Source organism: Macrobrachium rosenbergii, chromosome 14 (genome assembly GCF_040412425.1).
Source record: "Macrobrachium rosenbergii isolate ZJJX-2024 chromosome 14, ASM4041242v1, whole genome shotgun sequence".
NCBI lineage: Eukaryota > Metazoa > Arthropoda > Malacostraca > Decapoda > Palaemonidae > Macrobrachium > Macrobrachium rosenbergii.
Window position 1 is genome coordinate 2879784 of NC_089754.1, and position 17168 is coordinate 2896951.

General features: G+C 37.1%; 1 protein-coding gene across 1 annotated transcript; it reads left to right on the top strand.

The window, feature by feature from the left end:
- Nucleotides 1-268: 268 nt before the first annotated feature.
- Nucleotides 269-15905, top strand: LOC136845691 (glutamate receptor ionotropic, delta-2-like). Its single transcript, XM_067115842.1, has 10 exons — nt 269-374; nt 4256-4332; nt 6063-7255; nt 7363-7484; nt 7830-8055; nt 12141-12289; nt 12563-12649; nt 13120-13286; nt 13496-13725; nt 13966-15905. The coding sequence occupies exons 3-10, from the start codon at nt 7195-7197 to the stop codon at nt 14013-14015; spliced, it is 1092 nt and encodes a 363-aa protein (XP_066971943.1). The 5' UTR covers nt 269-374; nt 4256-4332; nt 6063-7194; the 3' UTR covers nt 14016-15905.
- The last annotated feature ends 1263 nt before the right edge of the window (nt 15906-17168 follow it).

Here is a 17168-nt window from a genome sequence, read left to right on the forward strand (position 1 = left end):
TTAGGCCAAAGGCCAAGCGCTGGGACCTATGAGGTCATTCAGCGCTGAAAAGCTGGGGATATTCTAATCGTGGCGAGGGCGTTGCTTTTCTGCTTGTGTAAATTGAGTAACCAGTTTTCGACGCATTACTTAGTTCCTTTTTCAGTTTTAACTTTGCATTCTTTGAAAAGGTTTTTGATCCGCAGTCTGTGATCTAGGTCATCCATTTACCTTCTTTTAAAGAAAAATCAGACTTTGAGTTGTCATGTTCCAAGTCTTGTTTTCTTCTTCAGGTCAGCAAAAAGAACTTGGAGTCCCCGACTATTCACTGGTACGTCCTTATGCAAAATGATTATTCACCAGAAATGCTGACTGTCTTGAGGGAAGGAAGCCAGGTAAGATCATTTGCAGAACCATCATGAAAAATGCATCTGAAAACAAGTTTGCTTTGAAATGCACAAAGATTTTACCCAGTAATTCGGATACATCAATTTAGGTTTACCCCTGTTGAGTACTGATGCCGTTCAAAATGGATTGATTCATATCTGGGTATCCTCTCTCAGAAACTTCAAGCATTACCTAAGATATTTTAAAGGTTTTGGAGGAAAGCAAGTAACAATGTCCTTTAACCAAGATTTCGTGTTTGTGGAACCGCTGTCAGCTCTATAAAGGTATTTCAAGGTTCTTATCAATCTAGCCTTTTTCTTTTGCAGTTGAAGGTGTTGTCTCTGTCTTTTTCCCCGTTTTCATTGGTGATACTCAGAGCCGTGTTCTCCTTCTCTTTTCCTTTCTTCGTGAAGATTCCCCTTCCCTTCCCTTCCCTTCCCTCTTCATTCGTATTCAGATGCTCCAGTCACCAGAAATCATCCTCCTTTGCTTCTCGGTCTTCTCCAACCACTCGTCATCATCAGCCTTACTTCATTTCCCATTGCTGTTCATGGGGATCTGCCTGTTATCTCCGAGATGAAGCAGATTTTTTTCTTATTTCCGTCGCCCTAGATCAATTTTACTCTCATTTTATACTCACTATGCTTTACGAACCTATCAGTGTTAAGTGCTTGACTAAGTCGGCCTCTGAGAAGCTTTGGTGCACTTAGATACTGAATGCGCTTCTCCTCTGAGTAGTTTCTGCCTGTATAGAATATACGGTAGTTTTCAAACCAAGGAAGTCTCTCCTTATTCATCTTCGCAGAATTGTATAAAAGGCTTTCTGTTTGATCAATAATTCACACCTCGCTGCCAGCTTGAATTTACTTTAACGCTACGGTCAAGTCAACCCCCTCCCCAGCTTGTTTTATAAATACTCTTTTGGCCATTGCTCCTGGGGTCTTCTTCGCCACATGCCAGGTTCACTGCCTCGTTCTGGATGCACAGTTGAGGTTTTGACAGACACATAGACACCACGGAGAAGTTGAGCACTCGAGTGTCAGTTCACGAATATAAAATATCTAACGTCCTCTAGATCTCACGAATCATTCAACCTATTTCTATTAACAGGTGGTTTATTTATAATTTAAGGTGAGACATCAATTATTATCAGAATTTCCTCTCCTGTCTAATACTTTTTATGCTCATCATAAAAATGTAATTGTGTCTGTTTATGGGAGCAGACATAAACTTGCATGCACGTTCATACACATACACGCACAAACACACACACACACACACACACACACACATATATATATATATATATATATTTATAAATAATCTGCTGTTTGCCCTCTCTGCATTATTCAGTAAGAATATCATTCTAACAAAGACAGGAAGGCGTCTCTGTCGACGCTAAGGCAAAGGTAGGCTGTGTGTTTAAAAAAAAAAAATTACGTCTTTAGCAGTGATAGTTTAGCATTAGGGGCCTAACGCACAGGGAGGGTTCTACCACGTAACCTCTAGTGAAGGTGGTCTTAAGCTTCCTTTTGCTCTGTCCTATGCATTCGGCGATGTTTTGTCAAATTTTCAGACTGCCGGAGGCATATAGGCATACTGGTGTGACAAAAAATCAACCCTACAACTGCCCTTACCTGACCCAATGCCAGAGAGAGACTTGCTATCGCGTGAAGCACACACGTTGTGCATAACTACTTCTTTGTTCTTGCCCTCTTACTGTTTCATTGGTACTAGTGAGGCGTAAAACGGGTCTTTTCAAGACTTCTGATCGTCAGTTGCATGCACAAGCAACCCACGTCAACGGTAAGTCAGAAATTTGACAATTTCTTCGTCGATTTACTAGTATTCTTCCACTGTATTTCATCTTTTCCCTTTGTTTTCACCACTTCCCAACCATCTACGAGAACCTGGTATAATCAATTTTCTTTTATGAAGTCTAGTATAAGAATAATTAATATTGCCTAGTGACATTGTGTAAGCTATTCCCGTGCAGTAAATAGGAATTAGGTAAAGTTAAGTAAATTTCAGGCAGCCTTGTGTCTCGATCCCATTGTTCGGAAGAGAATTAGCCTTCAGTAATACAAAACTGCATGCTATATCTACCAGTATAAACACTTGTTGCATTATATTTTTTTTACCTGAAGACGAGAGCAGGGTAAATTGACCGTGTCCGACGTTGGCGAAGTTCATGTAATTTCCTCGCTATCACCGCACATTCTTTCTTTGTCACTACTAATTTGGAAGTGAAGGGGTTTGATGTAATCCATTTGTTGCAGAGTAAGCCATTGTCCCACGCATTGTTTCCCAGCTGGTAACCAAATTCAATTAAGTAATTGTCTGTCTTTGAGGTTAACTTTAGCTTTAATTGACTGGTTACTTGTGCCATCGGCGACGCAGGGTCCCATAAATTACATTAATTAATTAATAAACTCATCAGCCAAGCCCCACACAATATATAATATATATATATATATATATATATATATATATATATATATATATATATATATATATATATATGTAAAAAGTATATATATATATATATATATATATATATATATATATATATATATATATATATATATATATATATATATATATATATATATATATATATATATATATATATATATATATATATATATATATATATATATATATATATATATATATATATATATATATATATATATATATATATATATATATATATATATATATATATATATATATATATATATATATATATATATATATATATATATATATATATATATATATATATATATATATATATATATATATATATATATATATATATATATATATATATATATATATATATATATATATATATATATATATATATATATATATATATATATATATATATATATATATATATATATATATATATATATATATATATATATATATATATATATATATATATATATATATATATATATATATATATATATATATATATATATATATATATATATATATATATATATATATATATATATATATATATATATATATATATATATATATATATATATATATATATATATATATATATATATATATATATATATATATACTCATACTCGTATATATATATGTAATTCTAATAGCCACAATGCCCTCTTAACTTCTCGAATTCTTCGCGCTTTTTGATATGCTTGTAACTACGAAGCCGAAATATCCAAACGGAAGAAGAAAAATTGAAGAGCCCGTGAACGCCGGTCGCGGGAAACGAACCCGCATTACCATATTCACAAGGAGGTTGCGTGGTCAGGTACGCGACCTCCTTGTGAATATGGTAATGCGGGTTCGTTTCCCGCGACCGGCGTTCACGGGCTCTTCAATTTCTTCTTCCGTTTGGATATTTCGGCTTCGTGGTTACAAGCATATCCAAAAAAGCGCGAAGAATTCGAGAAGTTAAGAGGGCATTGTGACTATTAGAATTACATATGTGTCTGGTAAAAGTGACCAGTAGATTCCATATATATATATATATATATATATATATATATATATATATATATATATATATATATATATATATATATATATATATGTATATAATTGCTTATATCAACAAATTACAATTAGTTCTAATATATACAGATGTATTATATATATATATATATATATATATATATATATATATATATATATATATATATATATATATATATATATATATATATATATATATATATAATTAATTGCTTATATCAACAAATTACAATTAGTTCTAATATATACAGATGTATCAGTATTATCTATGTATAGATATATTTCTTAATATATGTTTATATACATTTGCTTGTAAGCCTGTACTGTGATAAAGACCCTGGTTTCTGTTTTGTCGCAGGTAACAATGGCAGTTAAGGCCTCGGAGTTTTCGTACAAATTTTTCACGACGTTTGTGGATTCCAACAACGCTGTGAGGTATGGTCTTCTTCTTCTTCTTCTTCTTCTTCTTCTTCTTCTTCTTCTTCTTCTTCTTCTTCTTCTTCTTCTTCTTCTTCTTCTTCTTCTTAAGCAGCTGTTTCAGCGAAGGATTACGGCGCATGTGGCAAATCATTAATGACCTTTTTTCTAAAGTAAATGCTTTTGTCTGGAGATATGAGGCTGTGAAATCGGTAAGGTTTATATGCAATTGCTACATTGAATAAATAATTATACATATCTTTTATAATAATGCCACTGTCTTAATTATCAATATAGCTATTAGATACAGAGCCAATATAATTAGCTGGTGCAGCAAAATCCACGAATACATAAAGAGAGAACCTAGCGGAAAGAGACTTACTGTTCGAATGTGAAATAAGGAAGTATGACAATGGTCAAATATGATTTAGATTTTCCGGTGTTAATTGTAAGCTCAATTTTGTCTGACTTTGAGGACTCAATTTCAGAAGGAATTTCAAATCTCTGTGCTTAAGGAACGTTTCCAGACATGAGCTTTCTTGGATGATGCGTTCCAGTTTTTGGCAAAGCGAACCAACAGTTAAATGAAATTGCCATTTGCAATTACAATATGCTGTGATTAGGAAATAAAATGGCCATTGCTATGCTGAAAATTATGTAGTTCTAGAAGTGATAAATCGCAAAATCTAGAAGTGATAAAGCAGAAGAGATTCTTTAATAAGGCAAAGAAGGTGTAAAAACAATTTATGCGTTCTGGTGTTATTGATTGTGTTTTGGAATGGGACTGGAAACTTCTGGAACAGTAAATTGGTTGCATCAAGTAGATGTATTCTTTGAAGATTCAAAGAGCTTCAAAGAGACCTAATGGGAGGTCAGTTGGTTCCAGTTATCATCTTTATTCTTAGTGCTTGGATTCCAGAGTATTTTGCAATACATTCATTCTCAATTTGGAATGGAACAGTTCTGATGGAAAGTATAGCAATAGTGAGCATGGTGGCCACTAGAGGTCACAGACTTTGATAATCAGTTTCTATATGTAGGACTCCTCCCCCCTCCACCCCCAACGTTTGTGTGATTTTTGGGGGGTTGGGGTTGGGGTAAATGTGAACGTCTCTTGCAGTGTCCTAAAGATAAATTGGAAGATTTATCTCGCTTAGTATGTGATGAAAATCAAAAAGTTTTTTGCACCAACTGGCCGAGATCTATACTGGCAAAAGTATACTTTGTCGCCTTTCTCTCGGGTGCCATTTTCTTAACGGAAGCACTAAAACCCGACAAAAATGATCATTCACAGAATTACAGAATTGGGTTGGAAAAATTAGCACACGTAATACGCCTAGAAATGAAGAGCTTGGTTTATGTTAATAATAGATGTCATCATCAACATCATCATTGGCTCCTGTTATTGTACTGATTAAGGAAAGAGAAATAAAACACCGATTAAGGATTTATAAATACTAAAATAAATTGTTTAATAAATGGACAGTCTAATGATGATAATAATAATAATAGTAGTGTGAAATTTTAACATTCTTCATTGTCAGGATATACTGTACAGTAGGGCTGTACGATTCTTGGAAACACCAAGAAAGCCTGGCCTCTGTAGCATGATTTGAACCGATTCTTTACCCTGTAACTGATGTATAATCTTAGCTTTTAAAAGGATATAGTTTTTCCCAGAAAAGAAAAGAGTAATAAAAAATGACTTACTTCGAGTAAATAAATAAATGTGGCTGGTTTCTTTACAGCACGAAGGCTGCTGGATCATATCGGTGGAACAACGCAAACGGGAAAGCTTCCGTGGACATCCAAAGTCCCCTGACTCCTGACCTGTTCGAGGTCTGCGGAGACTTCGGAGGAAGGACTCTGAAGGCAGCTGTCGTGAACAACTGGCCCTTCTTCAAAATCATCCCTGTCGACGAGTCCAACGCCTTGCCTCACTCCGGCATCGACTGCAACGTCCTCAACAGCATTGCTGCAAAACTCAATTTCACGTGAGCGACTATTGCTTTGCTTTGCCTTTTGACCGCTGCTGAATCATTTGACAGATTAAGATGGGAACATTTTAACATATTCATCAGCTTCAAATAAGCTCAAGTCGTAGAGAAGATAATTAGCATGCTTCTATCTGTAGTTACTTCTATACAAGATGATGTTCAGTTCTTCCTGCTTGCCGTTAGCCAACTCCAGGATTCTTTGTGCCTCTCGTACAAGACGCGATCCAGTGAGGGAAGAATAATGTTCTGATGGCTAATGATAATATGTATTTCCTCATTATTTTAGGTAGTGGCTGTTTCGCTTGTTTATTTTGGTATTCTTGTCACTACTGATGATCTTAATATAAGAACATGGCCACTGGTAAAATTGGAAGCTTTTTAGTTTATGAAACAACTTACCTGGAACATTCAGTGAGCCATACTTTAGATGTTTAGTTCTGGTATTAATCTTTCATTCTAAATGAATACTAATCTCTTTCCTACTACTTCTGTTTTGACCTTTTGTCAATCCTTTATTTTTTCTCACACGCAACAATTTAAACATGACAATGCTGAAACACAGCCTGTTTAGACATCTGCAATCGTATGAGATTATGCATAGAAGAGTTGGGCTTCGATTATTTACATATTACCTGATGGGGTGCTGAAGGTTGAGGGAAAAGGGAGGGGCAAGGGAGAAGTGACTGTAAAGGATAGAATGGTAAGACCAGAATAACCCCCCTCTCACAAAAAAATGACAAAAATAAAAAAAAAATAAACACATGCTTAATTCTATATACAGTTTTTGTATATTTGTCTACCAATCTATTTTTAAAGTTATAAGTTGAAAATAGAACCCTGGGGCTCTTGGGGAGGACCACAACCAGACGGTACCATCACAGGCATGATTGGAATGTCGGCTCGGAGGGAAGTCGACTTTGCCATCAATGAAATCACTATTACAGGTAAGTGTATTTGTGTTCGTACGGCTCAAGTTTTGACGACGATTACTTTATTAAGTCAAAAGACACCGTGATGAAGTTCAGCTTGATTAAGTTATTGTCTGTTCCAGAGTCCAGGGAAACCGTTGTTGACTTCACCAAGCCTTACTTTCTGGAATCGACGACCATCGTTACGCGTGCGCCTGCGCAACTGAGCAAAGCCGGAGCCATTTTCACACCTTTCACTTTACTGGTAAGAAGTTAGAAATCATAAAAGAGAAAATATCAGTAATATTTCGTAATTTCCTTAAATCAGTTTTTTGAAATGTTCACAGCTTCCTGTAACTGTTTAGAGGAAAATGATTTAAACTGAAACTGAAACAGTAAAGTGTAACAGAACACAAAGGATAGGTGGTGGTTGGTTGGATTATGCCAACACAGACCCTTATCCTAACAAGAGCGACAAGGATTGAAAGGGCTCAGGAGGCTTGGTGAAGACCTCTGGAATCTGCCCAACTAGCAGACACAAGTAACAGTTGACTGATGTCCCAAAATCTCTTAGGACTTCTCGTAACCGAAAGTGTCCCCATTTTCTCAGGTGTGGTTGGTGCTAGCGCTGGCTATGGTTCTCATCGGACCATTGCTGAACCTTTTCAGCTGGGTGATGGAGCAATATATGTCTACACCTCCCGACAGTTCCCTCCAGATGTTTACCTTCAACATGTTTAGGAACATGGTCCTCCAAGGCAACATGATTGTCACCGAACATTGGCCCCATAGATTCATCTTCTTATTCTGGTATCTCTTCTGCTTCTATATCTATGGTAAGGCTTTGAAAGCACTACGGTGTATGTCACTTCCTATCTCATTATGATTGATTCCACTTCTGTAATTTATGCCCTTGCTGCTACTTTCCTCGAGGACTTTCTCTAATCAATATTAACTGGAAACCGTGGGTGTGTCCTGCTATTTTTTATTTCTTTTGTCAACATCAAGACTGTATTTCAGGTTATAAAACTAGATAAGCTCTATCTGAGACACAAGACACATTTTATCTTTCATATGAGCTGATGTCTGACTTCTGCACCTTCAGACCTTAAGGGTTGATGTATAATTTATGACAGGTCTTCACATGCTAACTATTATTCTCTAGATTTAATGTTTACGAATAGTGAGCCCCATAGCGTCTGCTACCCAGTTGAGGGGAAATTCCATTGTTTACCTGTTTTTACAAAGTCGAGAGGACCCGTTTATTGGTAGCTTGACAGTGACCGCATCAAAAAGGCTACTGGTAGTGAATATTTGTATCTACTCACCCTGCATTCTCTCTCTCTCTCTTTCTCTCTCTCTCTCCCAAGTCTACAGTGAAACAAGCTTTATCCAAAATAATTTATTTAACAAAATCTAACATAAATAGATTGCAAGAAATAAGAGATGAAGTAAAATGGAATACTAATGTTCCTCAAAAGATCAATCATATTACAGTCTATCATATCTAACTAATTATTGTCTTTACATTGTTAACTCACAATAGGTCAAAATAAGTCAAAGTCCAGTACATTCCCCATGAGTACATCTTTAACCTCTTTCTCAGTGAAACATCTGAAGAAGTCAAACGAATCCTTTATTAAACAAAATGCTTAAAAGTAAAGATATGGGAATTCCTCCCATGTTACTTATAAAGTACACACAATATAATAAATGCTTGACACAAGAGACAATATGTAAATGGAATAAGCAATCTACAGTTTGGGAATCAAACGTGGCTCCTACCTCCAAACAGCAATGTTCACAGTCTTAACTGATAGGTCTCGAACCACAGACTCTTCACTGAAGACCTTTAATAATGTTCAGTGTTGGTCTTCGAATGATCATTTTTCTTATAACTAATCCCTTCACACCCTGGGACTCCACCCAAAAGAAACACACATACGCACACCTATACCGGAACCTGGACATTTCCAGCGAATGCCCTCATGTAGTCGTGTGGCGAGTTCCCATGTCTTCAGAATACCTGATGTAACAGTTTTACTTAATTAGAAAAAGAGTCAGATAACAGCTAAACATCCTCTCAAGGTTTTTCAGAATTTTTTTCACCAAACTTATTAATGAAACATCTATTGTGTATTGTGATTTATAAAATACTTGTGACCTATAAGCTTTTCACATATAATATCTCCATCAAATAATCCTCGTTTATAATGATCTAAACTCAGTTAAGATTTTAGAGGTAGATTATTCAGCAACACAGGACCTATCAGATGATGTGTGAAGACACCTCCAATCACTAACCCATGAAAAGCAACACTAGGAACGGGAGTTCATCATTTTAACCATTTCAAGTTGGTCGGGAGAGTTATCGCACAAGTAGAATCGCCTGGAAATTCATCTAATCACACATTTCCACCAATAATTTTGACCATTTGCACTTGCACCAGGTCCCACCATATCACTGTTTTGTAAAGATTTTATCCAACCATGTTGTTCTTCAGTGTTTAGTGCAGGTTTACCCTTCTGCAGCTTGTCTCACCATCACGTCTTAGATCATTTCACCATCAGCGTCACCATCCCTGGTATCATGTACTTCCCAGCATGTACTATACATATCCTGTCCATCATAGCCTTTGGGATTTAATGGAATTTTGTGGTTAATGTTTGTTGTGTCGCCTAAACTCATAATCAATGTAGGGGGAGTAGTGCTGTCAGTGCACCTCATGCAGTGCACTGTTGGCATTACTTAAGGTTCTTTGCAGTGTGCCTTCGGCCCCTACCTGCAACCCCTTTCATTCCTTTTACAGTACCTCCATTCATATCCTCTTTCTTCCACCTAACTTTCCACCCTCTCCTAATAATTGATTCTTAGCGCAACTGCGAGCTTTCCCCTGTTACACCTTCCAAACCTTTTCACTGTGAATTTCTGTTTCAGCGCTGAATGACCTCCCAGGTCCCAGTGCTTGGCCTTTGGCCTAAATTCTATAATAAATTCAATTCAATCCTCCTTTCAGTAACAGAAAGGGGAGGAATGTCTAGTATCCAAATTGCATGTCTAAACCTTTTTCTGCGCCCAATAGCAGTAAAAGGATGTTAGAATTGGGAGCTGTCTCTTAGCGCTTAAAACAGAAACCTTTTGTTTCAGAGAAGAGCAATATGGAGAAGCAGTCTATACTGGGTGTTTCGAAACTAGAGGCCCCCCCCTTCCACAGAACAAATGGAAAGTTATGAAGTTTTCTGCTATAGCCTATCTCCAAGTCCATTATTTTAAGTTTCTATTAGGCTATTTTTCATTTTACATTTCTTGTATTTTCAGACTGAGTGACGGAGTTAGATACAACCATGACTAATGACTCAGAGGAAATCAGATGGATTGACTGAATCCAGGCTATAACCTTCAGAGAGGCCAGGGATGCTGGCGCATCCTTCATTTCACGTTCCTGGATAGCTGAATACATTAAAAGAGATGAATCCTTTGTTAAAAGAAACTGGAACAAAAATCCATATGACTGTCATCGCGAAAAGAGTGAGAATCTTGGAAGGCCTGAAGTCCTTTCTCAGTAGTCAAAAGACATCTTAGCTGAGGCAGTGGGTAGACCGAGAAAGTCTTTACTTAAATTGGTGCTTGAACTAGAGCAAAAGGGGAAAGAAGAGAAGTTATAGTGCTGTATATCGTGAGTTGAAAAAATCTGGTATCAAGCCATCTCATGTTATCAGCAAGCCCAACACCACTCAGCAACAGAGAGAAGACCGTGCATGGTTTTGTGGTTCATTTCTTAAAGATTGAGATGAAGCTGACTTTCTCCATGTTGCCGCATCAGATGAATTCTTCATTTACACAGTTAAGAAGCCAAAACATAAAAATGACATCATTTGGGCTGCAAAGTTGGATGATATCAGCGATGACGTATGCTATCACCAAGTTGTGAAATTTCCTGAATGTTTGGGAATTTTTCTCTGTTTCACAGCCAAACGGTTAATGTGGATCATCAAAGAAAAAGGACAGTCATGGAATGGCGAATACTTCAGAGAAACTGTGCTTACTGGAGGAGTATTTCCTTTCCTTAAAGATCCTGAACATGTGTTATCTGTTGAAGAAGTCATATTTTTGCATGATAAGGCAATGTGTTTCAAGGCTCTTCAGACACAGGAGCTGCTTCGGAACAGTGGTATCGATTGTCAAGTGAATTTCCAGGTAGCTCCCCTGACCTTAATGTGTGTGAAAACATTGATAATATCTTAAAGGATTGTGTTGAAGCGTGCACAGTGAACTATGATGGTATAACAAGCCTCGACGACCTGCGAAGAGAAGTGACCGAAGGTGCTCAGGGAAATGGAGTTTGAGTGTCAGCTTTTTTTGCGATTTGCTGAAATCATACCCCTCAAGAATGCAGGCTGCGGTACAGGTAGATGGAGGCCACACAAAATATTAAATACTCAGAGAGAAACTTGAATAAATACCAGTTCTGAATTACTTTTGTTTTTGTCCATATCAATTTTAGTTTATGCTGTAGAGGCGGGGAGGGGGGGGGGCTCTAATTTCGAAATACCCTGTAGTGTGCTTTGTCGTGGGGCAACCTTACTGGTGACCTGGAAGAGGGAAGTAAATTTAAATACCCGAGAGAGAAACATAGTTTCGAACACTGAGGCGAGAGCAGAATTCGGGAATTTTTGAGGGACAAGCTCACATCTTTGGAACTCATTAAATCTACGATACATCCGCGAAAGAAGACAACGTAGTTCCCCATAACGTTGCTATAAATAACCCAGTTAAATTAGCTTCATATTTTCGCTCTCGTTATCAGCTATTTAATCAGGAAACATGACGAGAAAAGAATAAGACATTCTTTATCAGACGACAAGGGTGCGTCGCTAACAAAGCATTCAGTAACAGACGTTTCTGACCATTTCTCTGCAGCCTTGTACCAAGGGACGTTGACAGCTGTATTAGCAGTGCCACAGTTCGAGAAACCCATTGACTCCCTGAACGACCTCTTGGCCTCCATGAAGAAAGGAGAATTTACCTTGTCGGTACCGTATGCCACGAGCAACGAGTTCATCTTCAAGGTGGGGCTTTCTCTGGTAATACTAAAATGTCTAAAACATTTCAGCGTTGAGTTTCTGAGTTCCTCTTGAAGTCAGTGTACAAATAGTTTTTGGGGTAAAGCAAATAAAACAGTGTGTTAACATCATATTTCTGTGCAGATTAGCATATTGGGTTGTTAGGGGTAGGAACAGTTATTTAGAGATTATTTTGTCTGTTATAATTAATGAAATCATCAATAAAAGACTATCAATGAAATTACTCATACAAATACAAACCTGTCTCACTCTACCCAGGAGGCCACTTCCGGGATTTACAAGAATATCTGGGACTTGTTTAACAAAGCTAACTACGTGAAAAACGGCGACGAGGGGATTGCCAAAGTAAGTATGCTTATTAATAAATAGATGACGAGAGAGAGAGAGAGAGAGAGAGAGAGAGAGAGAGAGAGAGAGAGAGAGAGAGAGAGAGAGAGAGAGAGAATAAATGTGTAAATTTCCCAAGCATGAGAAGGAAGGACTAAAAACAGACAGAGAAACTGCTGACAAGGCAAGAGGTGTTGCAACAAAAGGCGCGGGTGAGTGTTCGTGCAACATGAGCTGATGAATTACGATTTTTTTAATAGCTTTGTGGGAGTCACTGTCGAGATGCTTTATTTTGAGATTAGTTGTCGATACTGTGACCTGTTGTGCATCCAATTTGAAAAAGAAGTGCAATGTATCTACATGGATGAGAAAGTTTGCATGTTCAAAGCTTCGGGAAGATCGGAACAGCTTTAAAACTTACTTTGGAATATATTTTCCTTACAATCTGCCATTTGTAACCTCACTCGTAATCTTTCTTCTGGCTTTAGGTGTTGTCGGGAAAGTTTGGATTTGTAAATGCCATGCTAGCAACCGAAATTCGTGCAACAAGGGAAGGCCGAGAAAAGTTTTACTTGGCGAGGCAAAGCTTCTACCCTCAGGGGTACGGGATGGCTCTAAATAGTGGAGCTCCTTATAAAAGAGTCTTCGATAGAGCGTGAGTATTCCTTTTGCAGATTTTTAGTGCCAGTTTCTACAAATTTGTGCTTAACAAGAATTTGAGACTGATTGCAGAAACTGCTTTTCTGGGGAAAATATTATTATGGCCTATGAACAGAAACTATTTGATAATAATGATAATAGTTCAAAATGTTTGTCTTGCCTGCCTAAACCTAAGGGTAACAAAGACCCCTGAATTTATCCCAGGTTATCGCAACTGACAGAAGCTGGTTTGATAGCTAAATGGGCACGCGATGAAGTGAATTCGGTGAAAGGGGGCGGCGCGAGTGATGAAGAGACCAGTGAGGACAGTGGGCCCGGTGCAATTACTCTCGTGCACTTGCAGGCAGCTTTCTTCATTCTGGCCCTGGGGATAGCAACTTCTGCCGTAGTTCTCCTCTTTGAAAAACAGGCGTGTTGCCTTCGGAGCAAATCTGGTAAGGCTTCGTACTATCAAAAATGTGTAAAGTATTCAGTCACTATGGTCTTCTTCTTCTTCTTCTTCTTCTTCTTCTTCTTCTTCTTCTTCTTCTTCTTCTTCTTCTTCTTCTTCTTCTTCTTCTTTCAATAATAATAATAATAATAATAATAATAATAATAATAATAATAATAATAATAATAATAATAATAATAATAATAATAATAATAATACAAAGCTGGTTTGTTTCTCATCTCAGACTTGGAGTTCGACCAAAACGGTATTCCATCCATGAGCCGGTTAAGATAGTTCTATCCTGACACGGAAACCTTGCCCAAGAGTAGATACAGAATTTAACAACTGCGTCAGTCTCAGCAAAGGATATTTCTGCCTCTTCCCGTAAACAGTGACTCATGGAAGAGTGAAGCCCCTTTGGCATATCCTGTGTAAAAGCACCCCATCAATATTTACGCATCGTAAATTCCAGATTTCATTTGGAAAGCTGTTGTGTGTTCATAGATGCAGCTTCTTGAATTTAGAATATTTGTGTTTTCCTGCTTCTTTTTTTTCTATAGAATCACCGGACGAAGCAATTTTGCTCCTTCAATACATCTGCAACTTAGCTCTAATTTTCCGAAGCAATGACCAGTTTAGACAGTATGTGTTAGCAATTATTACCAGACTAATCCTACATGTATGAATTTCTAAATAGTAATTCTCATTCTGCAGCAGAAGTACAAAGGACAAAAAAATATGCACGAAGCGCCAGACGGTACCTTCAGGTAATGGGAAAACATTTTTAAAATCCGAGTATTACTTGTGCAGTAGGCATATTGAATTGAATTGAACTGAATTGAATTGAACCCTTTATTCCAGCTGAAAGCCATATAGATTAGATAAAATGTTTACATATACACGTCTTTACGAAAGATTTTACAGAGAATATTGCATAAATATTCATACCTTTATAAAGTATAACTTCACATTTATTAAAAACCCTTTCTTTTAAGTCTTAGTAAATTACATAATACAAAAAGATTACTATAAATTAGATATCTAATTGTTTACTTTTATGACTTACTAAAAAATGAGATCACTAACTTTTAAAAATGTTGTTGACCCTCTGGAAAAAGTACAATTAAAAACTGCTTTAAGATGACCATTATTTGTCTTACTTAGCTGAAGGAACCAACTAACTGTATTTTTCCTTAAAAGATCTTGGCATGTAGGAATACCCACTTTAACAAAATGTTCAGAAATACCACAGAACCTGTCAATATTCTTAAAACGTCCCAGGGAATTGTTATAACAGACAAGAAGTTTGTTCAGAGTGTCCTTTCTACTTTCCAGCGCGAGTGGAACACCATAGAGGGAGGTGCAGAATGATTTAAGCAGGTGAACTTTAACTTTATTGTCACACATGTAGAAACTCCGGAGCAACAGATTGATTCTCATACAGTGACCGCGGTATAATGAGGTGATGTGCTCATCGTCCCTAAGGTCACAGTTGATATGCACACCCAAGTATTTGAAGGACTGGACGAATTCCAACTTCTCTTTACCCACGTACTGTGCAACTCCGGATCTCCATAGTTAATGAATCTTTTCGGTTTAACTGTCATCACTTTGGTCTTTTCAGCTTTAACCATACAACATACAAGAATTAAATCCAGAGTAAAGCAAACAAAAATAAATAATTAAAAAATAAAATAAAAAATAAAAAGCAAACAAACATCAGTTTCATGTTGGTGTGATATGTTTAGGTGGTCAGTTACGACATCAGCGGTCTCGTACGCACGCACGCACGAGCACCAGACGAGGGTTTTCCCAAAAGAACTTTTGTGACGGAGTTTTTTTCAGGACTAATTTGCAGAAGACCTTCACTACTTTCTCCTGGGAACCCCCGTAGGGAGGTAGTGCCGTCAGTGCACCTCACGCGTTGCACTGTAGGCATTACTTAAGGGTGTTTGCAGCGTCCCTCCATCTCTGTGGAGATTGTCTGTTTTTCTATTTTTATTTTTATATTTGGTATGCTGCCTCTTAAGTAGTCATTGCTTTTGCTGCCTGGGTATTGCTCATTGTTTATTGCTCTAGAGGTGGGTATTGTTCAATGGTTGTTTTGAGCATTTTTATGACTTTAATTATTAGGCTGCTAGTTTGTATTTATTGTTGTACTGCCTAATTATGCTGCCTGTTTTTGTAATTATGTTGCTAGTAGGCTATTATATTGTTATACTGCCCAAGATTCGATTATTTCTTTGCTTAAGAGTGTTTTCGTCGTACGAAGAACGACCGTGTTTGAAGGGTGATTGTTAATTGCTTGAGTTTTATTTATTACCCCTGTTAAGTGTGTAGTTCATTATTTGTAATGTTTATTGGACATTTTAAATGTCATCTACTGAACCTGACTCAATTCAGTTGTACATTATCCATATTTGTGTAATAAATTAATTTTAAGGCTATTTATTTGTTTTGTTCAGTTCCCTCCTCCTCCTTCGTTTGTCTCACCTAATTTCTTCCGTCAGTCATTCCAGTCCCATTTCATGTTTTTATTTTGAACCTGCTACTGCTCGTCTCTAAATGACGAGACCATTACAAATGGTATTAGGTTGGGTGTTAAGGAAATCTTTTGTAACCTAAATGTTTAAATTTGAAGGATTAACAAGTTGCGTAATGCGTATATCCTCCTATAATTTTGACATATTTACTTCTTTTTCCATGTTTATGTGTAATGATAATGATTGATAAATAAGTTTTTTCTTAAGGGATCACTGTTACCTTTAGAGTACTCAGTCGTAATAATTAATGTTATGAGAGTTCAGGTATCTGGCTGGAGTGAGGTATATTTTTGAATCTTGAGATTAGTAGTTGTTCAACCAGAATATTTGACTGTCAAGCATCCATCTTCTATTTCCCATCATGGCCATCAGGTTGAGGAATATGCTGCATTGCCTGATCCGCTCGCTACTAAATAAGGGCCTGGTAGTTGGATCTCTTGACATGCTGTCTCAATGAGTCTCTACAAGGTGGAAGGACGCTCATGTCTGTGCCATTGTGACTGGAAAGGGGTTTCCCACTCTTTGCTTTGAAACGTTGCACAAACTTTAACGCAAAGAGTGTTGATGTTAGTGGTTGGTGTGCGTTTCTGGTAGCGAAGGCAGACAAAGTGTTCCAAACTGTCAAAGATGTAGCTGGGTATTTCAGGTGATCACCCAAGTGCATTGAAAACTTCGAAGAACTCCGAGTGTTCTTTCAGTGTTTTCAATGGAATCTGCTTTCCTTTTCCCATGAAAGTACTTGTAGAATCACTGCCACTGAAGGCATGTAATGCTGGTAATGCAGCACACATGCCCTCTCCTAGGGATGCTGACACTTTCTGTACTTCAGTGAGGCGCCTTTTGTTACCTACTCCAGTATCGAATAGGATCTGCTGCTTTATGCTCTCCCCATGTACGAAGAAAA